The sequence below is a fragment of the Dendrobates tinctorius genome, unplaced genomic scaffold, assembly GCF_039654945.1.
Source record: "Dendrobates tinctorius isolate UK_male_01 unplaced genomic scaffold, ASM3965494v1 ptg000015l, whole genome shotgun sequence".
Classification (NCBI taxonomy): Eukaryota; Metazoa; Chordata; class Amphibia; order Anura; family Dendrobatidae; genus Dendrobates; species Dendrobates tinctorius.
Genome location: NW_027361683.1, coordinates 36609919 through 36634755, shown reverse-complemented (window position 1 = coordinate 36634755; position 24837 = coordinate 36609919). Strand labels below are relative to the sequence as shown.

At 50.5% G+C, this 24837-nt stretch overlaps 1 protein-coding gene across 1 annotated transcript; it reads right to left on the bottom strand.

Annotated features, from left to right (window-relative positions):
- Nucleotides 1-5493: 5493 nt before the first annotated feature.
- On the bottom strand, nucleotides 5494-23382 carry STX12 (syntaxin 12). Its single transcript, XM_073563663.1, has 9 exons — nucleotides 23202-23382; nucleotides 14132-14201; nucleotides 13935-14034; nucleotides 13470-13607; nucleotides 11438-11481; nucleotides 10367-10472; nucleotides 10202-10274; nucleotides 9104-9186; nucleotides 5494-6344 (listed from the first exon to the last, which is right to left on the bottom strand). The coding sequence occupies exons 1-9, from the start codon at nucleotides 23296-23298 to the stop codon at nucleotides 6249-6251; spliced, it is 807 nt and encodes a 268-aa protein (XP_073419764.1). The 5' UTR covers nucleotides 23299-23382; the 3' UTR covers nucleotides 5494-6248.
- Nucleotides 23383-24837: the final 1455 nt, after the last annotated feature.

Here is a 24837-nt window from a genome sequence, read left to right as displayed (position 1 = left end):
GTGATGGCGACTGTGATGGCCATCCTTCGCTCCAGAGGGATCCTCATCATCCCTTATCTGGACGATCTTTTGATCAAGGGTTCATCTCGCCAGGACTGTCTCCGGAGCCTTCAGATAACCCTGGACACTCTCAGCCGCCTAGGTTGGCTAGTCAACAAGGAGAAGTCCATTCTGGTCCCCACCCAGCGTCTGACCTTTCTGGGTATGGAATTCGACACGGAGCTAGCCCGTGTTTTTCTTCCAAAGGAAAAATTTACAACTCTGTCCAAGTGCATCAAAACTCTCAAGAGGCCTGCTCCCATTCCCATTCGGTTCGGCATGAAGGTCCTGGGGAAGATGGTGGCCTCCATGGAGGCAGTGCCCTTTGCGCAGTATCACCTTCGCCCTCTCCAGCTGTCTCTGCTTTCAGCCTGGGACAAGACCACGATGTCCTTGGACCGTCCTATTCGGCTTCCTCTCAGAGTGAGGCAGTCTCTCACTTGGTGGCTACGGCCAGCGTCAGTTCTCCAAGGGAGGTCCTTCCTTCCGCCTCAGTGGCAAATCATCACCACCGATGCGAGCCTTCTAGGATGGGGAGCCGTGTTCCATCAGAAAGCGGCCCAAGGACGCTGGAAGCCACAGGAGTCTCTCCTTCCAATCAATCTTTTGGAGATCAGGGCGATTTTCCTGGCCCTTCTTCACTGGCAGCCCCTCCTTTCCGGCAAGCCGGTCCGCATTCAGTCGGACAACGCCACGGCCGTGGCGTACATAAACCATCAGGGGGGTACGCGCAGCAAACAGGTAATGTCAGAAGTGGCCAAGATATTCCGCTGGGCAGAACGTTACGTTCCGACAATCTCCGCCGTCCATATTCCAGGGGTGGAAAATTGGGCAGCCGACTTTCTGAGTCGCCATGGCCTAGCGTCCGGCGAATGGTCCCTGCACCCCGCGGTTTTCTCTCAGATATGCGACCGTTGGGGCACCCCGGATGTCGATCTCATGGCATCTCGGATGAACCACAAGGTGCCGCAGTTCGTAGCCAGGTCCAGGGACCCTCTAGCCGTCGCATGCGACGCACTGGTGACTCCGTGGTCCCAGTTTCAACTTCCGTATTTGTTCCCGCCTCTGGCATTGATCCCTAGGGTGGTCAAAAAGATAAAATCGGAAGGCGTACCAGTGATTCTAGTTGCTCCAGATTGGCCAAGACGGCCTTGGTACGCGGAACTGGTCAACATGCTCGCGGACGTTCCCTGGAGGCTTCCGGACCGTCCAGACCTTCTCTCGCAAGGCCCCCTTTACCACGAGAATTCTCAGTCTCTGAGTTTGACGGCATGGCCATTGAGACCGCAATTCTGAAGGAATCAGGTCTGTCCAGTCAGGTTATTCAAACTATGATCAGAGCCAGGAAACCAGCCTCTTCCCGCATTTACTATAGGTACTGGAAGGCTTTTTTCCGTTGGTGCGATGATAGAAGAGTCTTCCCAATGTCGTTTTCTATCCCGTCTATCCTAGGGTTTCTTCAAGCTGGGTTAGACGCGGGTCTGTCCCTCAGTACGCTCAAGGGCCAGGTTTCCGCTCTCTCTATCCTCTTCCAAAGAGAGCTAGCTTCTCTACCACAGGTCAAGACCTTTCTACAAGGGGTTTCCCACGTGGCTCCCCCTCATCATTCGCCAATAGACCCGTGGGATCTCAACCTCGTTCTTAGCGCGCTCCAGAAGGCGCCGTTCGAGCCTCTCCAGGACATTCCTTTGTCCCTTCTCTCTTGGAAGGTCACCTTTTTGATCGCCATTTCCTCCATCAGAAGAGTTTCTGAATTGGCGGCCTTGTCATGTCGTTCCCCTTACCTCATTCTCCATCAGGACAAAGCCGTCCTCAGGCCCGTTCCTTCTTTTCTTCCAAAGGTGGTTTCCGCTTTCCATATCAATGAGGATATCGTCCTTCCTTCTTTTTGTCCGGCTCCATCTCATCCTCTTGAGAAGTCTCTCCACAAACTGGACGTAGTTAGAGCCCTGCGTGTCTATCTTGCCAGGACCTCTTCCTTCCGTCTGTCCGATTCCTTGCTAATCATCTCTGAAGGTCGCCAGAAGGGCCTTCCGGCTTCCAAATCTACGATCGCTCGCTGGATTCGTTCTACCATTCTGGAAGCGTATCGTCTTCAGGAAAAGCGGCCCCCTCCGGGAGTGAGAGCTCATTCCACCCGGGCTGTGGCGGCTTCGTGGGCTGCTCGTCACCAGGCCTCGGCCATGCAAATTTGCAAGGCTGCAACCTGGTCATCTTTGCACACCTTCACGAGGTTCTACTGGGTTCATACCCAGGCCTCGTCTGATGCTGTGGTTGGTAGGAAAGTTCTGCAGGCGGCGGTGGCTCACCGGCCGACCTGAGCCTTTCGGTTACTTTCGTTCCTTTTTGCTGTTCCCACCCTTGGGACTGCTTTGGGACGTCCCATGGTATTCTGTGTCCCCCAATAAGGCGATAAAGAAAGATGGATTTTTGGTTCTTACCGTAAAATCTTTCTTGGAGCCTTCATTGGGGGACACAGCACCCTCCCTGTTTCAGTTGTACCGTGTTGGGTCTTAGAGTCCCCTGTTGGGTTGGTACATATGGTTCGAGTTTTTTCTCGTTGCTTCTCCTACTGCTTTTTCACCAACTGAGGTGCTTGGTGCCTGTCGGTGGGTGTATACTGCCGGGGAGGAGCTAATTTTATTGTTTTTGCATAGTGTCAGCCTCCTAGCAGCAGCAGCATACACCCCATGGTATTCTGTGTCCCCCAATGAAGGCTCCAAGAAAGAGATTTTACGGTAAGAACCAAAAATCCATCTTTTTCCACAAACATGATATTTTTGCCCCCAATTTTTTATTTTCCTAAGGGCAACAGGAGAAATTGGACCCCAAAAGTTGTTTTGCAATTTCTCCTGAGTAGGCTGATACCCCATATGTGGGGGTAAAACACTGTTTGGGCGCATGGCAGAGCTTGGAAGGGAAGGAGCACCATTTGACTTTTTCAACGCAGAATTGGCTGGAATTGAGATCAGACGCCATGTTGCATTTGGAGAGCACCTGATGTGCCCAAACAGTGGAAACCCCCCAATTCTAACTCCAACCCTAACCCCAACACACCTCTAACCCTAATTTCAGCCCTAACCCTAATGGGAAAATGGAAATAAATACATTTTTTTTATTTTATTATTTTTCCCTAACTAAGGGGGTGATAACGGGGGGTTTGATTTACTATTTTTATGTTTGGCAGCTGTGTCACTCTAAAAGACGCTTTTTATTGTAAAAATAGTTTTTGCATCACCACATATTGAGAGCTATAATTTTTCCGTATTTTGACCCACTGAGTCATGTGAGGTCTTATTTTTTGCGGGACGAGTTGACGTTTTTATTGGTATCATGTTCGGGCACGTGACTTTTTTAATCGCTTTTTATTCCGATTTTTGGGACGCAGAATGAACAAAGACCAGCGTTTCATGAATTTCTTTTGGGGGATGCGTTTACACCGCTCCGTGTGCTGTAAAATTGATAAAGCGGTTTTATTCTTCGGGTCAGTACGGTTACAGCGATACCTCATTTATGTCATTTTTTTATGTTTTGTCGGTTTTATGCAATAACAATTTTATATAAAAAAATTATTTTTGCATCGCTTTATTCTGCGAGCTATAACTTTTTTATTTTTTCTCTGATGATGCTGTGTGGCGGCTCGTTTTTTGCGGAACAAGCTGACGTTTTCAGCGGTACCATGGATATTTATATGCGTCTTTTTGATTGCGCGTTATTGCACTTTTTGTTCAGCGGTATGATAATAAATCATTATTTTTTGCTTCGTTTTTTAAGGGGTTCGCTAAAGGGGTTAACTAATGGGACAGTTTTATAGGGAAGGTCGTTACGGACGCGGCGATACCAAATTTATATACTTTTGTTTGTTTTTTTTTATTTCCAAAAAATGAATTTATTAGGGAATATTTTTTTTTTAAATTTATTTAGCGATTTTTTTTAAAATTATTTTAACTTTTTTTTTTTTTAACGTTATTAGGTTGTCCCAGGCGGGAAGTAAGCGATTCTCATGCATTCCTATGGGTGCGGAATCGCGGCAATTCTTTGCGATTCTGCACAAAAGAATGAGCATGCTGCGATTTTTTCCGCGATGCGATTCCGCCGCAGAAAAAAGTGCAGCATTAGCACAGCATCTGCGGAATGCCATAGGAATGCATGGGGGGGCGTTCTGTGCACGATTTTTAAACGTTTTTGCGCCGAAAATCGCGGCAAAAACGCTTAAAAATCGCTACGTGGGCACACAGCCTGAGAGCTATAACTTTATATTTTTTTGCCAATTGAGTCATATTTGGTCTTGTTTTTTGGCATTTTCATACATACCTTTTTATTCAACTTTTTGGATGTCAGTATAATGAAAAAGCAACTTTTTTATGTTTTTCTAGATTGGATTGTTCCAGATGCAACAATATCAAGTATGTGTACCCTTTTTTGTTTAAGCACAAAGGCTGCATTTTTATTGGTGAAAGGGTTTTTTCTTTGCCTTGCATATTTTATTTTACTTTTTACTTTGATTTCATGCAGTGCAGTACTCGGGTACCGGAGTGCATGAGACCTAGCTTATAGCAGGATCTTACAAGCCATTGTACCCTGGGCTTATCCGTGACCTCAGGGTACCATGACAATGATCAACACCCTTCAATGGAAGTCTTCAGAGGCTGGACAGACATCTGTCTGAGATGACTGAGTGACTCCTTCATTGAGCCAGGGGTTGGAAATGATGACCCTGGAGGTCCCTTCCAATTGTAACATTCTATGATTCTCTGTTATTGATCCTGTCAAGGGGGTCTTATAACCGCTTAGATATCGCTGTCACGATTGACAGTAGCAGTTAAGGGGTTAATTGACAGCCGATCAGTTTCAAAACTGGTCATACACAACTGTCACCAGTGGGAATTTTGCTGTCATTTTAAAATGGCAAATAAGGTCCTTTTACTGCCATTTTAATGCAGGTAAGTATGTGTTCACCACATAACACAGTGTTCTCTTTGTCTTTACACCAGCCCTTTTGGAAAAAAAAAAAAGTACACTAAGGGTGGAGGGTTGCAGTAAAAAGGCTGTGTATATAGAGCTAAGACCAGGATCGGGTCCAGTCACAACATAACAGAATTCTTTCAGACTAGTTGGGTTAGTGATTCCTTGCATTACTCGGACAAGATACAGGCCCTTTCTTGATATTATATATACACACCGCTCCCATATACAGCAATTCTCCAAAGATGAGTGCCAATATCTGGAAGATTGCAAGCAAAGGATAGGGCATGTTTACATCCACCATGCTCAATCCTTTCCCCAGCCATCTGCCATTGGCAAGCCCCCCATGCACATTAGATCAAGTTGAAAGCGTTAGGTTCATCAGATATGATCAGGAGTAGGACAGCTTTACTTGTGGACCATGTCCATGCCAAATCTGCTACCTCTCGTCTGTTCTCTGTCCCCACAAATCAAGCAATGAAGACAACAGATTTATCCATGTTTAATACAGTTTTCAGATTTTACCCCTATACATATATATTACTACTCCTCTGTGTGGCCCATCAACATCAAAAAGTAGAAAGAAAGGTAATGAGATAAAGTATATACAATAATCTCAGGCATTAATGTGTATACATAAAGCACACACGTCATAAGAATAATCCATTACAGCTGTGCAGTATTAGAAAATATCAAAGGGCTCCTTGTATTTATTACTGATACGAGCTGATGAACGTCAGATTTCTAAACACAAAAAAGCTATATATATATTTTATATACAACCTAAGGGCAGTCACCAAAAGGAAGTAAGGCTGTGCTGATTACCAATGGTTCAAAGGTGAGACAGTATCTATAGAGGGCTGGTCGACAGCCAAGAGGTGCACAGCAGCTGAATGAAAGATCAACGTAGTGTCTATTTAATAAGACCCAAGTCATAGTGTGCGGTGTATGACAAAACCAGTAGGAATCCAGAGGGTGACGCTGCACACGGGCCATTAGTCAGCTGGACAGATAAATAACTAGGTCTAACTCTACCCTTTAATTTTGATATTCATACTACTCCACATATACTAAACCTTCTCCAAATCCCACGTCTCAAACTTTTTTTTTTTTAGACCATTGACCCTTTACATTCACTCTGGGGGGTGGTAGTGGATTTTTGGGCACTAGGAAGTCTATATTTACAGATCGGTGGGAGGCATACCCAAAAGATTAGGGGACATTCCTGTGCTTGGACACACGGATCAGGCCCGCACAGACAACCATATAATAATTGCCAGTATAACCACTACAAGAGCAAGGAACAGCGTTATGATGCAAATCTTCTTCCGGGACTTTTTCTGAAAAAAAAAAAAAAAGTTATTCAACAAAAGCTTCCATGTTTAGCATCCCCTAATAATACGATGCAGTGCCAGCCTCATGTTTGCCTTATGTCCAGGAGACGCAAGTGTAATTGATGATGAGTATAACTTGGATACATAAATTACTATACTACTGGTTTAAAAATAAATTTAAAAAGTGAATCACATCAACATTACATGGGGCTTCTGGGATTTCTCCTACCCAAACGCAGAGTGATTGTGTGTCCACCCAAGTCCAAGAAGGCTGCCAACAAATCTGAGAGGGATTTCAGAGTACCGTATTTTTCGGACTACAAGACTCACTTTTTTCCCCTCAAAAAATTTGAAGGAAAAGGGGGGTGTGTCTTATAGTCTGGATGTACCTGCTCTGAACGGGGAGGAGGTGGAACCGGCAGAGCAGAGGGTCACAGGAGGCAGGAGCTGGCTGCTGCTGCTAAAGAGAAATTAATATTCACTGCTCTCCAGCCCCATGGGAGTGGAGAGTGGTGAATATTAATTTCTCTTTAATAGTGGACACACGCTGTCAGATGCAGGCTTCCTGCAGCAGCTGGGCTTGACAGAGTGCCTGCTACTTAAAGGAATGAATATTCACTGCTCTCCACTCCTATGGGCATGCAGAGCAGTGAATATTCATTGATCTTTAATAGCAGGGCACAGTACAGTCATGGCCAAAAGTTTTGAGAATGACACTAATATATTTTCACATGATCTGCTGGCCTCTGGTTTTTATGTGTGTTTGTCAGATGTTTTTATCACATACAGAAATATAATTGCAATCATATTATGAGTAACAAAAGATTATATTGACAGAATGAGTTAATGCAGCAAGTCAATATTTGCAGTGTTGACCCTTCTTCTTCAGGACCTCAGCAATTCTCCCTGGCATGCTCTCAATCAACTTCTGGATCAAATCCTGACTGATAGCAGTCCATTCTTGCAAAATCAATGCTTTTATTTTGTCTGAATTTGAAGGTTTTTGTTTGTCCACCCGTCTCTTGATGATTGACCACAAGTTCTCAATGGGATTAAGATCTGGGGAGTTTCCAGGCCATGGTCCCAAAATCTCTATGTTTTGTTCCCTGAGCCATTTAGTTATCACCTTTGCTTTATGGCAAGGTGCTCCATCATGTTGAAAAAGGCATTGTTGATCGCCAAACTGCTCTTGGACGGTTGGGAGAAGTTGCTCTTGGAGGACATTCTGGTACCATTCTTTATTCATGGCTGTGTTTTTAGGCAGGACTGAGAGAGAGCCCATTCCCTTGGCTGAGAAGCCACCCCACACATGAATGGTTTCAGGATGCTTGACAGTTGGCATGAGACAAGACTGGTGGTAGCGCTCACCTGGTCTTCTCCGAATAAGCCGTTTTCCAGATGTCCCAAACAATCGAAAATGGGATTCATCAGAGAAAATGACTTTACCCCAGTCCTCAGCAGTCCACTCCCTGTACCTCTTACAGAATATCAGTCTGTCCATGATGTTTTTCCTGGAGAAAAATGGCTTCTTTGCTGCCCTCCTTGAGACCAGGCCTTGCTCCAAGAGTCTCCGCCTCACAGTGCATGCAGATGCACTCACACCTGCCTGCTGCCATTCCTGAGCAAGCTCGCACTGCTGGTAGCCCGATCCCGCAGCTGAAACACTTTTAAGAGACGGTCCTGGAGCTTGCTGGTCTTTCTTGGGCGCCCTGGAGCCTTTTTGGCAACAAGGGAACCTCTCTCCTTGAAGTTCTTGATGATGCGATAGATTGTTGACTGAGGTGCAATCTTTCTAGCTGCGATACTCTTCCCTGTTAGGCCATTTTTGTGCAGTGCAATGATGACTGCACGTGTTTCTTTAGAGATAACCATGGTTAACAGAAGAGAAACAATGATGCCAAGCACCAGCCTCCTTTTAAAGTGTCCAGTGGTGTCATTCTTACTTAATCATGACAGATTGATCTCCAGTCCTCATCAACACCCACACCTGTGTTAATGGAGCAATCACTGAAACGATGTTAGCTGGTCCTTTTAAAACAGGGCTGCAATGATGTTGAAATGTGTTTTGGGGGATAAAGTTCATTTTCTAGGCAAATATTGAATTTGCAAGTAATTGCTGTTAAGCTGATCACTCTTTATAACATTATGGAGTATATGCAAATTGCCATTAGAAAAAATGAAGCAGTAGACTTTGTAAAAATTAATATTTGTGTCATTCTCAAAACTTTAGGCCATGACTGTAGTCGCTGCTGCCGGCTTCCTGCAGCGGCCGGGTGATCACATGTGCCCGCTAAATTTAAGAGAATGAATATTCACTGCTCTCCATGCCCTAAAGTGACAGTTAGTGATCGTAACATATATAGGGATGGGATCTTGGAGATGGGAATACTCCTTTACCAACCAGGGCCAAAACTCTGTGCAAGCTGTGGCTGTTATAGACAAATGCTGACTACATGATTTAGTCGGTATCTGCAACACGTTAAGGGAATTCGGCTCCTGAGTCCCCTCCCCAAGTGAGGACTCCTTTCCAAGATGTGAATACAATGTTTATTTGCGGGAACAGGAAGAATTGCAATGTATCCGTAAAAATAAGATGCTATACAGCTACTCTGTATGGATTACAATTTATATTGTGCACACTCAAATTAATAAAAAAACAAAAAGTATCATTAATTTTTGAAAAGGCTATAGAAATACAATAACAATAATACCATAGCTTTGGTCTAAGTGTTGCCTATTTTTTAACAGACAGCAGTGCTGCTTACCTGGTAATAGGCTGCTCTCTGTAACTGCTCCGTTCCTCTTTCTACATGAACTTCTGCACTCTCAACATTGGCTTCTATACTATCTGCAAAAAAGAGAAAAAAAAAATGAATTAGGCTCAAGGGGTGATAGAGAAATTTGAATAATTGCTTGGAAACCTAACTTTTTATTAATACCATTTTGGGGGACATACATCATATTGATCACTTAATATTGATTTTCTGTTTTCAATGCATATTTTATTCATTTTTTTTTATATTTTTAGACACCAAACTTCTAGGAATGTGGTAATACTATTTATATGTATTGTATTTTTTAAACCTTTATTTTAAACACTTGTTTTTTTACTTGTTTAGCCCCCTAGAAGACTTTAACCTGCGGTCGTTTGACTGCTTATACTGCAATACCAAAATATTATACATAGTGTAAGTCAGTAGTGGTCAAAGACAAAAGAGGCCTCTCTGCAAGAACATCATATGGGCCACGTACAGCCCAATAGCTTATCATAATGCACAACTCCTGTACCTGTATTGAAGTCAATAGTGGGCCCTCTTACCCCTTGGGCCCCTGAGCTTCAGATTAGTACCAAGATGATGGAAATGAGCACAAGCATTATTTAAATTCCGCTGTCAGAGATTGATAGAGGCAGGTACATAGATGGCACAGCAGCGATCACACCTACTGCAGATAACTGCCCTTACAGGCCGGTGCCATAATATGCCCTCTATGTAGTGGGCTTAGAACGCTTCATACACTGGCACCCCGACTAACATACCTGTACGTCAGGGAGCACAGATGGGTTAATACTCCTGACTGGCAGAGTGCCTACATCCATATGTAGTAAGGTGAAATGGGTCCTTAAATCATACCACCTAGTTATTAAAATAAGAATCCTCAGTTGACATAGAAACCCTGAAATGCCCCTCGGATGGGAGGTTACGGTGCACTTATATTATTTTCCATTGTCTCTTTTTAGTAAGGCAACATCTTGTAAACTGGATGAGTACCGTATCTGGAGCATTGCTGATATTACAATATACCCTTATTAATTTATATTCTTTTTTCTATTTGTAGCATAAAATAAAGTCAATGATTTTTACCTATCATTTCTCCTTGGTCATGTATCATTACTGCCAGGTCTTTAAAAATCTGATTCACATCAAGAATATCTGCCTGTTGGAAGGAAGCGTAGAGAGCATTAGCAGTCTGTACAGCTACATTAAAACTATGGACAAGATATGATAGAAAATAGAAATGGACCTTACTTCTAATTTCTGGATTGCACTCTCTCTCTCTTTTATAAGTTCCAAGTCTTGTTCTGTGATTCCAGGATCTTCCTCTTGGCTTTGCATTTGGTTCCAATCTTCATTGCTTAGGGAAAAAAAAAAGAAAGTCAAATCTAGTAAATGACACGAAGTTGCAGGTGTGCGCATGCGCATCAGATATCATAAGTATCTAGAATGGCTTGGGAAATTACCGAGGTCTATGACTAAGGCTAGTTTCACACTAGCGCTTTTGAGCGCAGCGACGGCCGTGCGCAGGCCGTCGCTGCGCTCAAAAGCGCTAGTGTGAAACTAGCCTTACACTCAATTAAGAATTCACAATCTTTAGAGAGCAAAGAAACCTCCTTGGTACTGATCAGAGTTCCGATACTGTGCAGTTTTGGGGCTTGTTCAGACAAGTGTACTATAAGGACGTGTGCACAGCCGTTTGTTTAGGATATATTGCCATTATTAACATAGGAAACTGTACTTTATACCAATGAAGAATAAATATCAATGCCACAAGGAAGAAATGGACACATGGATGGAATACAGATTAAAAACAATTACGGAGTTTTCTGGATAATTTTTTATTTTTTTTTTTAATATGCTCAGCTAAACCTGGTCTTATATACACGGGTATATACAATTCAATGGTGTACAAAACTAGAACAGGGCACCTATAGAGGTGAGGGAGGCTGTACTGTACCGTCAGTGTAATGGAGGTGGTCTTTCACCTCCACATAAAGCGGCATATGGAGTGGCTGCCATGCCCACGAGTCCTATGTAAATCACTGCTCAGAGTTCGGTCAGATTTCCAATAAAGGAAACAGTTTGTGCTAAAAGCTGCCGAGCTGCAAAATCTGCACAACCGGTGTCTGAGAATTCCCTTGTCCGAGTATGCGGAAGAGGAGACCGGGACAGAAGAAGTTTCCTTAGCCTTAAACCCTATTGTCGTGGACCAATGTCATCAATAAGTTCTTCTCACATGTCACAGACATATTCGATATACCCTCTGTAAATGTCCACTATAGATAAAGTCATTGTCAGCCGATCACCTAGTGTGACACTTACTTGTCAAATGAAACCAGCGGTTCTTCCTTCTGCCGCTCATCACCCTTAGAAAAAAGAAATGAACTGAGGTCTGTCAGTATGTAAAAACAGCTGATACAGAGTACTGTGGCTTGGGAGACATTGGTCTTCCTATGCACATATATAACATCTAGCCCAATTATAACCCTAAATAAGCTATTTTAGTCTTCAAAGGGTTCTACCAGGGCTGTGGAGTCGGAGTCGGTGCTCATTTTGGTGGAGTCGGAATAAAATGGACCGACTCCTAAAATATATAATAAATTGGGTACAGTAGTTCAATGCAGAATATGCTGAATATTTTTTCATAGGAGTTTGGGAAAGTTATGAAATGTCCTATAAATGACTGTTCTATTCCTGATCTAAGGCTACATTCACACACAGCGTTTTTCGAGGATACGTTTTTCAGTTGCAAAAGCAGATCAGCTTTTTAAAAAACTGCATCACCTGAAAGGTTTTTGAGCTCATAGATAATGTTTTCAATAGCAAAAGCAGATTAGAAATCTGCTCTATGTATCCATTTATCCATATCTGTCTATCCATATCGTATCTGTACCAAAAAGAATGAAAACCGGGTAGTACACCAATATATATTCTGTTCTATCTAAATATCTTGATTATTGGATCATAAAAATGATTACGGTAAATGTCTGAGGTTCACATTGTACTACAATAAATTTTTCACTTAAATATAAGCAATATGTGTGGGAGTCGGAGTCGGTGTAAGGGAAATTGAGGAGTCGGAGTCGGAATCGCAGGTTTGGCTTACCGACTCCACAGCCCTGGGTTCTACAACACCTGTCACTTCCGCATCAGGAGGAGAGGGGAGCTGGTAACGTTTCCCGCGTCAGGTACCTACTAAGGCAATGTTCTGAGTGCCGAGTACATACACTTTCCATGTAACATCCATTGAATGCACATGAGCTGCAATATCCAACAAGTGATTCCTGATCAGTTTCAAAGCCACGTCTACTCAACTCCAAGGATTAGGTCTACACTGACGACAGTGAGCTATGATCTCATCCCACACAGCAGCAGAATAATGCCTATGCAGGGTCACACGGGCATACAGCTTCATCTACGAGAGAATCTGATTATGGTAATGACAGACAGATCAAACTCTGATCCAGGTGTCAGCTTAGTGTGATCGGATTCTCTCAGATGAAAGAATCATAACACAGATGAAGAGAAGATGGAGAAGAGAAGTCCTCCATTGTACGATTCCACGGAAATCAGACTGCACTCTGATGTCATCCGAGCGCAGTCCGATCATTTCCATACATTTTAATGGGCATGTGCTATCAAATCACAGCATGCTGCAATTGTTTTCTCATGCCGCATCGGTATGGGGGAAAGAAGATAAAAAAAAAAAAACAACACTCATCAGCACTGCCCCATAGTATAATATTGGTTCAAGTGCTATCCGATAAAACATCAGATTGCACTCATCTGATGTGTGAGTGACCCCCTTACGGTCTGTCCACAAGGAGCAGAAAACGCATCAAGTTACAGTAACAGCAAAGGGGATAGGATTTTCCCAAATACATATGCTGCAGAAAATACCTGGCTGGAATCCACACAAACTGATCAGCGCTGCGGATCTGAAATCCAAAGCAAGTCAGTTTATGTGGCACATTGGTAATGAAGGAATTGTGCCATTACGTTTACGACCCCACTTTTTGTGGATTTCCTATGGAACAACAGCAACATGGCCAACTGCTAATCAAAAGGAAAACTTCATGAAGTTTACAATGGCCAAAAGAAAAAAAATATATTAATAACTCTCCTACCATGTCCAAAACTTGTTTGCTGGTCTTTGCATAACCTGGCTTCATATGACAATGATGTTTCATGAGCACTGCAGCCAATCACAGGCTGCAGTGGTCACATGAGTTATCTCAGAGGCCCAATTCCAGAGCAGTAGAGTTCTCCCTTATGAGAATATAGGCATGTTGAAACGCAAGAGAACCGTGCCTATTCCTCCTATTTCAGCAGATATACTAGAACCTGGACTTACTGACAGACGAGAGCCAGCTCGGGCACGCGCTACCGTCTCCTTCTCCTTTTCGGACACTTGTCTCTGGATAGCTTGGAAGTGGTTCAGAGCAGTGGAAAAGTCATTCATAAGACGCTCCTTCTGCAGTTTCTGCTGACGCTGGAAGAAAGGGACATCACATAGTGACCGATATCACTAATCAAATGCCTAGGCGCAGAGCCGCACAGATCCGGCCGGCACTATGGTTACATATGGCAACAGCTTATTGGTGGGGGTGTCGGACCCCACTGATCTGATATTGGTGACCTTCCCTAAGGGCAGGTAATCAGTATCAAGGACTTTACAAACACTCAGCAGATAGATGGAGAGAAAGCTGTATGGCGCTGGAGGGTTTTACAGCAATCTGCTATGGTGATATATAGATCGCATCATCTTAAATTATAGGGAATTGGTTATACTGCAATTTTAGGAAAAGGAGTACGGTACCTGTTCCGTGGGAGACAATGGTGTTGGAACAAATGAAAGATTTTTCAGGTAAGTGTTGGTTTCCTTGGCCAAAACATTGGTGGAGTGCTGAATCTGTTGGCTGTGCGTAGGGAAAGATGATGGGTTAAACTACAAGCCATCAGGAAAGGGCTGCATACGTTCTGTGGTATAGATCAGTGCGCCGGCGCAGGACTTACAGGTTCTGTTGGAGTTTACTAGAATCATCACTGGTTCCAAGCTGATGCAACAAGGTCCGGATCTGAGCAGCTGCGGGGAGGAAGGAGAACATCAAGCAGGAGAAGCTGAGGGCCGTGACAACTCAACCACAACTTAGCAGACACTTCCCCTACTTAAATAAAAATATATCAAAATCATTCTCAATGGGTAAAGGGTGGAGTAAAAAAGAAAAAAAAAAATCCGATTTTCACCTTCCAGATTGAGACCACTCCGCTACACCCACGGGCAAGTTCCCCACCAGTCTCCGATCATTAATATCTGGAGCGTAGGCGTCACATGACTGCTGTGGGCACCAATCAGCTGCAGCAGTCACGTGGTGCCCACTCCAGATTTTGATGCGCCAAGATTGGTGGGGGATACTTATCGAGTGTGGAGGGGCAGCACCAGCCCAAAAAGTTAGCATGATTTTTATTACCCCACCCTGGGCTCATTGAGAAAACTTCTATAAAGCAATTAGTACAAACTACTGCAGATAGACCCCTGTTAGGACACAGCCACCTCCTGATGACCACTATTCCTCCATCCCCCCAAATACTGTACATGCATTCGGCCAGGCGTACATTTAATCTGAACGGTGACAGAAGAGCGGTGACTTGTCAGCGGCTTATCTCTATCGATGTGTCATTTGCAGGGGAGAGACCCCCATGTATTGTGTATAGCCATGAGCTTACAGGCACAAGCTGCTACTGGGAAGGTGAACACCAATGTCCAGACATACACAGCTCTATTATACACTGAACCTTTGGGGGGTGCCTAGAGCTCCAAAAACAACAACTCAGTGGGGCACCGTGCCTAGTCAGCATGCCTTAGAGTTTGTGTAGACGTCAGCTATATCCCTGGTGTTAATAGGAGATAGAACTGTGACCTTTCGCTGTAGGAATATGAATGTGTGCAGCTGATAAAGTGTGAAAGCCGCCATCATACACTCACATGGACCAGCGCGCGTCAGGGTGGGAGCTCACATGAATGTTTTTACTGATGGTCGTGTGTGTAAAAAAAAAATATATATTTATTAAATTGTTCATGTAAATACTGTATGCCATAAAGATGTTAAAAAGATAGAACTATGGATGGTCCGCAGAAGAGAAAAAAGTCAGATCTGGATATCAAAATGGACAACTGTAACCGTCTCAAGGATTTTGCATACACTCGTGTGAACCTGGCCTTAGAGAAGCATGGCACTGTGCCACACGCACCTCCTCAGTCACAAATTCAGGGCCTTGGCCAGCAGCGGGCACACCTGGCACGTGATAAGAAGTCCGTATCAGTCACCTGTAGGTCAGACGTTTCCATCACTCACACAGCATTGCTACTCTAGGTCCACACTCCCCAACCCCCCCCCCTCAGTCTACACTTTCTCACCCCTGACCCACGCTCCCCCCTCGGTCTATACTTTCCGACCCACGCTCCGGTCTACACTTTCTCACCCCCGACGCACGCTCCCACGCCCCGGTCTACACTCTCACCCCCGACCCACGCTCCCCCTGGTCCACACTTTCTCACCCCCGACCCATGCTCCCACGCCCCGATCTATACTTTCCGACCCACGCTCCGGTCTACACTTTCTCACCCCCGACCCACGCTCCCACGCTCCCCCCGGTCCACACTTCCTCACCCCCAACCCCACGCTCCCACTCCCCGGTCCACACTTCCTCACCCCCAACCCCACGCTCCCACTCCCCGGTCCACACTTCCTCACCCCCAACCCCACGCTCCCACTCCCCGGTCCACACTTCCTCACCCCCAACCCCACGCTCCCACTCCCCGGTCCACACTTCCTCACCCCCAACCCCACTCCCCGGTCCACACTTCCTCACCCCCAACCCCACTCCCCGGTCCACACTTCCTCACCCCCAACCCCACTCCCCGGTCCACACTTCCTCACCCCCAACCCCACTCCCCGGTCCACACTTCCTCACCCCCAACCCCACTCCCCGGTCCACACTTCCTCACCCCCAACCCCACTCCCCGGTCCACACTTCCTCACCCCCAACCCCACTCCCCGGTCCACACTTCCTCACCCCCAACCCCACTCCCCGGTCCACACTTCCTCACCCCCAACCCCACTCCCCGGTCCACACTTCCTCACCCCCAACCCCACTCCCCGGTCCACACTTCCTCACCCCCAACCCCACTCCCCGGTCCACACTTCCTCACCCCCAACCCCACTCCCCGGTCCACACTTCCTCACCCCCAACCCCACGCCCCGGTCCACACTTCCTCACCCCCAACCCCACGCCCCGATCCACACTTCCTCACCCCCAACCCCACGCCCCGATCTACACTTCCTCACCCCCAACCCCACGCCCCGATCTACACTTCCTCACCCCCAACCCCACGCCCCGATCTACACTTCCTCACCCCCAACCCCACGCCCCGATCTACACTTCCTCACCCCCAACCCCACGCCCCGATCTACACTTCCTCACCCCCAACCCCACGCCCCGATCTACACTTCCTCACCCCCAACCCCACGCCCCGATCTACACTTCCTCACCCCCAACCCCACGCCCCGATCTACACTTCCTCACCCCCAACCCCACGCCCCGATCTACACTTCCTCACCCCCAACCCCACGCCCCGATCTACACTTCCTCACCCCCAACCCCACGCCCCGATCTACACTTCCTCACCCCCAACCCCACGCCCCGATCTACACTTCCTCACCCCCAACCCCACGCCCCGATCTACACTTCCTCACCCCCAACCCCACGCCCCGATCTACACTTCCTCACCCCCAACCCCACGCCCCGATCTACACTTCCTCACCCCCAACCCCACGCCCCGATCTACACTTCCTCACCCCCAACCCCACGCCCCGATCTACACTTCCTCACCCCCAACCCCACGCCCCGATCTACACTTCCTCACCCCCAACCCCACGCCCCGATCTACACTTCCTCACCCCCAACCCCACGCCCCGATCTACACTTCCTCACCCCCAACCCCACGCCCCGATCTACACTTCCTCACCCCCAACCCCACGCCCCGATCTACACTTCCTCACCCCCAACCCCACGCCCCGATCTACACTTCCTCACCCCCAACCCCACGCCCCGATCTACACTTCCTCACCCCCAACCCCACGCCCCGATCTACACTTCCTCACCCCCAACCCCACGCCCCGATCTACACTTCCTCACCCCCAACCCCACGCCCCGATCTACACTTCCTCACCCCCAACCCCACGCCCCGATCTACACTTCCTCACCCCCAACCCCACGCCCCGATCTACACTTCCTCACCCCCAACCCCACGCCCCGATCTACACTTCCTCACCCCCAACCCCACGCCCCGATCTACACTTCCTCACCCCCAACCCCACGCCCCGATCTACACTTCCTCACCCCCAACCCCACGCCCCGATCTACACTTCCTCACCCCCAACCCCACGCCCCGATCTACACTTCCTCACCCCCAACCCCACGCCCCGATCTACACTTCCTCACCCCCAACCCCACGCCCCGATCTACACTTCCTCACCCCCAACCCCACGCCCCGATCTACACTTCCTCACCCCCAACCCCACGCCCCGATCTACACTTCCTCACCCCCAACCCCACGCCCCGATCTACACTTCCTCACCCCCAACCCCACGCCCCGATCTACACTTCCTCACCCCCAACCCCACGCCCCGATCTACACTTCCTCACCCCCAACCCCACGCCCCGATCTACACTTCCTCACCCCCAACCCCACGCCCCGATCTACACTTCCTCACCCCCAACCCCACGCCCCGATCTACACTTCCTCACCCCCAACCCCACGCCCCGATCTACACTTCCTCACCCCCAACCCCACGCCCCGATCTACACTTCCTCACCCCCAACCCCACGCCCCGATCTACACTTCCTCACCCCCAACCCCACGCCCCGATCTACACTTCCTCACCCCCAACCCCACGCCCCGATCTACACTTCCTCACCCCCAACCCCACGCCCCGATCTACACTTCCTCACCCCCAACCCACGCTCCCACTCCCCGATCTACACTTCCTCACCCCCAACCCACGCTCCCACTCCCCGATCTACACTTCCTCACCCCCAACCCCACGCTCCCACTCCCCGATCTACACTTCCTCACCCCCAACCCCACGCCCCGATCTACACTTCCTCACCCCCAACCCACGCTCCCACTCCCCGATCTACACTTCCTCACCCCCAACCCACGCCCCGATCTACACTTCCTCACCCCCAACCCACGCTCCCACTCCCCGATCTACACTTCCTCACCCCCAACCCACGCCCCGATCTACACTTCCTCACCCCCAACCCCACGCTCCCACTCCCCGATCTACACTTCCTCACCCCCAACCCACGCTCCCACTCCCCGATCTACACTTCCTCACCCCCAACCCACGCCCCGATCTACACTTCCTCACCCCCAACCCCACGCCCCGATCTACACTTCCTCACCCCCAACCCCACGCCCCGATCTACACTTCCTCACCCCCAACCCCACGCCCCGATCTACACTTCCTCACCCCCAACCCCACGCCCCGATCTACACTTCCTCACCCCCAACCCCACGCCCCGATCTACACTTCCTCACCCCCAACCCCACGCCCCGATCTACACTTCCTCACCCCCAACCCCACGCCCCGATCTACACTTCCTCACCCCCAACCCCACGCCCCGATCTACACTTCCTCACCCCCAACCCCACGCCCCGATCTACACTTCCTCACCCCCAACCCCACGCCCCGATCTACACTTCCTCACCCCCAACCCCACGCCCCGATCTACACTTCCTCACCCCCAACCCCACGCCCCGATCTACACTTCCTCACCCCCAACCCCACGCCCCGATCTACACTTCCTCACCCCCAGCCCCGATCTACACTTCCTCACCCCCAACCCCACGCCCCGATCTACACTTCCTCACCCCCAACCCACGCCCCGATCTACACTTCCTCACCCCCAACCCCACGCTCCCACTCCCCGATCTACACTTCCTCACCCCCAACCCCACGCTCCCACTCCCCGATCTACACTTCCTCACCCCCAACCCCACGCTCCCACTCCCCGATCTACACTTCCTCACCCCCAACCCCACGCTCCCACTCCCCGATCTACACTTCCTCACCCCCAACCCCACGCTCCCACTCCCCGATCTACACTTCCTCACCCCCAACCCCACGCTCCCACTCCCCGATCTACACTTCCTCACCCCCAACCCCACGCTCCCACTCCCCGATCTACACTTCCTCACCCCCAACCCCACGCTCCCACTCCCCGATCTACACTTCCTCACCCCCAACCCCACGCTCCCACTCCCCGATCTACACTTCCTCACCCCCAACCCCACGCTCCCACTCCCCGATCTACACTTCCTCACCCCCAACCCCACGCTCCCACTCCCCGATCTACACTTCCTCACCCCCAACCCCACGCTCCCACTCCCCGATCTACACTTCCTCACCCCCAACCCCACGCTCCCACTCCCCGATCTACACTTCCTCACCCCCAACCCCACGCTCCCACTCCCCGATCTACACTTCCTCACCCCCAACCCCACGCTCCCACTCCCCGATCTACACTTCCTCACCCCCAACCCCACGCTCCCACTCCCCGATCTACACTTCCTCACCCCCAACCCCACGCTCCCACTCCCCGATCTACACTTCCTCACCCCCAACCCCACGCTCCCACTCCCCGATCTACACTTCCTCACCCCCAACCCCACGCTCCCACTCCCCGATCTACACTTCCTCACCCCCAACCCCACGCTCCCACTCCCCGATCTACACTTCCTCACCCCCAACCCCACGCTCCCACTCCCCGATCTACACTTCCTCACCCCCAACCCCACGCTCCCACTCCCCGATCTACACTTCCTCACCCCCAACCCCACGCTCCCACTCCCCGATCTACACTTCCTCACCCCCAACCCCACGCTCCCACTCCCCGATCTACACTTCCTCACCCCCAACCCCACGCTCCCACTCCCCGATCTACACTTCCTCACCCCCAACCCCACGCTCCCACTCCCCGATCTACACTTCCTCACCCCCAACCCCACGCTCCCACTCCCCGATCTACACTTCCTCACCCCCAACCCCACGCTCCCACTCCCCGATCTACACTTCCTCACCCCCAACCCCACGCTCCCACTCCCCGATCTACACTTCCTCACCCCCAACCCCACGCTCCCACTCCCCGATCTACACTTCCTCACCCCCAACCCCACGCTCCCACTCCCCGATCTACACTTCCTCACCCCCAACCCCACGCTCCCACTCCCCGATCTACACTTCCTCACCCCCAACCCCACGCTCCCACTCCCCGATCTACACTTCCTCACCCCCAACCCCACGCTCCCACTCCCCGATCTACACTTCCTCACCCCCAACCCCACGCTCCCACTCCCCGATCTACACTTCCTCACCCCCAACCCCACGCTCCCACTCCCCGATCTACACTTCCTCACCCCCAACCCCACGCTCCCACTCCCCGATCTACACTTCCTCACCCCCAACCCCACGCTCCCACTCCCCGATCTACACTTCCTCACCCCCAACCCCACGCTCCCACTCCCCGATCTACACTTCCTCACCCCCAACCCCACGCTCCCACTCCCCGATCTACACTTCCTCACCCCCAACCCCACGCTCCCACTCCCCGATCTACACTTCCTCACCCCCAACCCCACGCTCCCACTCCCCGATCTACACTTCCTCACCCCCAACCCCACGCTCCCACTCCCCGATCTACACTTCCTCACCCCCAACCCCACGCTCCCACTCCCCGATCTACACTTCCTCACCCCCAACCCCACGCTCCCACTCCCCGATCTACACTTCCTCACCCCCAACCCCACGCTCCCACTCCCCGATCTACACTTCCTCACCCCCAACCCCACGCTCCCACTCCCCGATCTACACTTCCTCACCCCCAACCCCACGCTCCCACTCCCCGATCTACACTTCCTCACCCCCAACCCCACGCTCCCACTCCCCGATCTACACTTCCTCACCCCCAACCCCACGCTCCCACTCCCCGATCTACACTTCCTCACCCCCAACCCCACGCTCCCACTCCCCGATCTACACTTCCTCACCCCCAACCCCACGCTCCCACTCCCCGATCTACACTTCCTCACCCCCAACCCCACGCTCCCACTCCCCGATCTACACTTCCTCACCCCCAACCCCACGCTCCCACTCCCCGATCTACACTTCCTCACCCCCAACCCCACGCTCCCACTCCCCGATCTACACTTCCTCACCCCCAACCCACGCCCCGATCTACACTTCCTCACCCCCAACCCCACGCTCCCACTCCCCGATCTACACTTCCTCACCCCCAACCCCACGCTCCCACTCCCCGATCTACACTTCCTCACCCCCAACCCCACGCTCCCACTCCCCGATCTACACTTCCTCACCCCCAACCCCACGCTCCCACTCCCCGATCTACACTTCCTCACCCCCAACCCACGCTCCCACTCCCCGATCTACACTTCCTCACCCCCAACCCACGCCCCGATCTACACTTCCTCACCCCCAACCCACGCTCCCACTCCCCGATCTACACTTCCTCACCCCCAACCCACGCCCCGATCTACACTTCCTCACCCCCAACCCCACGCTCCCACTCCCCGATCTACACTTCCTCACCCCCAACCCACGCTCCCACTCCCCGATCTACACTTCCTCACCCCCAACCCACGCCCCGATCTACACTTCCTCACCCCCAACCCACGCCCCGATCTACACTTCCTCACCCCCAACCCCACGCCCCGATCTACACTTCCTCACCCCCAACCCCACGCTCCCACTCCCCGATCTACACTTCCTCACCCCCAACCCCACGCTCCCACTCCCCGATCTACACTTCCTCACCCCCAACCCCACGCTCCCACTCCCCGATCTACACTTCCTCACCCCCAACCCCACGCTCCCACTCCCCGATCTACACTTCCTCACCCCCAACCCCACGCTCCCACTCCCCGATCTACACTTCCTCACCCCCAACCCCACGCTCCCACTCCCCGATCTACACTTCCTCACCCCCAACCCCACGCTCCCACTCCCCGATCTACACTTCCTCACCCCCAACCCCACGCTCCCACTCCCCGATCTACACTTCCTCACCCCCAACCCCACGCTCCCACTCCCCGATCTACACTTCCTCACCCCCAACCCCACGCTCCCACTCCCCGATCTACACTTCCTCACCCCCAACCCACGCTCCCACGCCCCGATCTACACTTCCTCACCCCCAACCCACGCCCCGATCTACACTTCCTCACCCCCAACCCACGCCCCGATCTACACTTCCTCACCCCCAACCCACGCCCCGATCTACACTTCCTCACCCCCAACCCACGCCCCGATCTACACTTCCTCACCCCCAACCCACGCCCCGATCTACACTTCCTCACCCCCAACCCACGCCCCGATCTACACTTCCTCACCCCCAACCCACGCCCCGATCTACACTTCCTCACCCCCAACCCACGCCCCGATCTACACTTCCTCACCCCCAACCCACGCCCCGATCTACACTTCCTCACCCCCAACCCACGCCCCGATCTACACTTCCTCACCCCCAACCCACGCCCCGATCTACACTTCCTCACCCCCAACCCACGCCCCGATCTACACTTCCTCACCCCCAACCCACGCCCCGATCTACACTTCCTCACCCCCAACCCACGCCCCGATCTACACTTCCTCACCCCCAACCCACGCTCCCACGCCCCGATCTACACTTCCTCACCCCCAACCCACGCAACGATCTACACTTCCTCACCCCCAACCCACTCTCCCCTGGTCCACACTTTCTCACCCACGATCCACACTGCTCCTGGTCCACCTCTAGCTGCAGGATGGTGGCCATGGCTGATGACAGGGAGCTCGCAGCAGGATATGCCATCATTGCTGGGAAGACACACTGTACACTTCCTGCCCATGTACTGTGCGGGTCCTATAGTGGATGGCCACACAGGCACCGCCACTACTCCTAGAGCCCGAGACAGCTATGGCCGCACTGTCACCAGGACGACATGCCGCCCAGCCCCGCTCACTGTTGTTGGTGATCCTCTGGATGTTGCCGCTGCAGGCCTGGATGATGCTGTTGAAGTCTCGTCCCCTGGCCGTGCTTTGTGGCCACTGGCCCGACATGATGCCGTCAGTTCGGTCTGGTTGTACTGTGCCGGTAACAGGGACACTGCGCAGTCGCACAACAACGCCCGATGATTAGATGACGTCATGTGGAGGCGTGGCGAATCAGCAGACGCTTTGAGGTGACATGCAGTGGGCGTGGCTATAGATGAGCTTGGCTCCTCAAACTCCACACTCGGGTCACCACCATGAGTAGCTGCAGGCTCCTGCTGATCCACAGTGCAGGACGAGACACGCGTGTCAGGGAAGCCCCCACAGGCCTGAACTATCCTAGTTTACTACATCAAAGAGAACCTTAGCAGGGCCCCACTCCTGGCTGCCTCCGTGGGCTAGAGCTCTATGTCATATACTACCATTCTATCATCCTGTGGTACGGCTCTCGGACGGTAATTTGATTTAATTCTCAGAAATCTAAACAGAGACATAGACCGCCATCTTTTTTCTTCACGAAGAAGAACCCTGCCGCCATGGGCGAAGATGAGGGTCTGAGGTGTCCCTTCTCCAGTGTTTCCACAATGAAATCCTTCACGGCGTGTCTCTCACTACACACATTATACAGAATATCCAGTCTGGGCTTGGGTGATTTAGCTCCGGGGTCAGTTTAATAGGACAGTCATATTCACGATGAGGAGGCAAAGCCAGACACCATCTCTCAGAGAAAATGTCCTCACACCCCGACAAACATGCCGGTGAGGTCTCTGTACTTATAAACCCCATAACTGTTCTCGCGCAGAGACCTTCGGCTGTCGCTGTCGGCTTCTGCAAGCCGGGTCAATATTATCTGTCAGTCAATTATTCTAGCCAAGTAGTCACAGTAAAATATACCAAGCAAGTCTTTGCTTTTCTTTGAATGAAGCCTGTGATGAGCAATAGCCCTTCACTGAAGACACAGGAGTCTTCTGTTAGCAGGCTGTGACTGCCTCTACCGCCGGAAGCAAAGCTCTGATGGCTGTCACATGTCTGCTGACTGGCCTTCAGTTTCACGTAGAGATCTGGAATTTCTTCTGAATTCCTTCACTAACGTGACACTCTCTCTGCTATGGAGGAGAATCACGAGACTACACGGTGAATAGACCCTGAGCTTTGCGTTTGGCCGGAGCACTGGCGCCACTCAACTCTTGTATAGGGCTTTTCTGCATTATTGCAACCCAAGGGGCGTATATAGAAATCTTGGGGCTGCATAGCAATATTCAAGATTGTGCTCCCCATTTAAAAAGCCAGGAGCGTATTAAATGGGTTTTTGAAACATAGAAGAAAATGCAGTCATTTAATGTAAGTGCAACTTTGCGAATCATGACTCACGGTTCCTTTGTAATATAATAATCTTTATTTATACAGCGCCAACATATTCCACAGCGCTTTACAGTTTAACAGTTTCATATCACAAGTCATAAGTAACAACGTTACCAATACAATAATTAAAGCAAAATAAGACGACCCTGCTCGTGAGAGCTTACAATCTACAATGAGGTGGGGGAGATACAAAGTACAGGTGTGTATTTACAATGATGGTCCAGCCATCTTGAGGGAGTTGGGGAC

Excerpts from the sequence above, each read along its gene's own strand:
- STX12 (XM_073563663.1), bottom strand. The coding sequence starts at position 23,298 with ATGTCGGGCCAGTGGCCACAAAGCACGGCCAGGGGACGAGACTTCAAC. Across the intron at positions 11,482-13,469 it reads GAGCTGGCTCTCGTCTGTCA|GGTGATGAGCGGCAGAAGGA; the intron begins GTAAGTCCAGGT and ends CTTTTTTCTAAG. Across the intron at positions 10,473-11,437 it reads CCGCTGGTTTCATTTGACAA|CAATGAAGATTGGAACCAAA; the intron begins GTAAGTGTCACA and ends TTTTTCCCTAAG.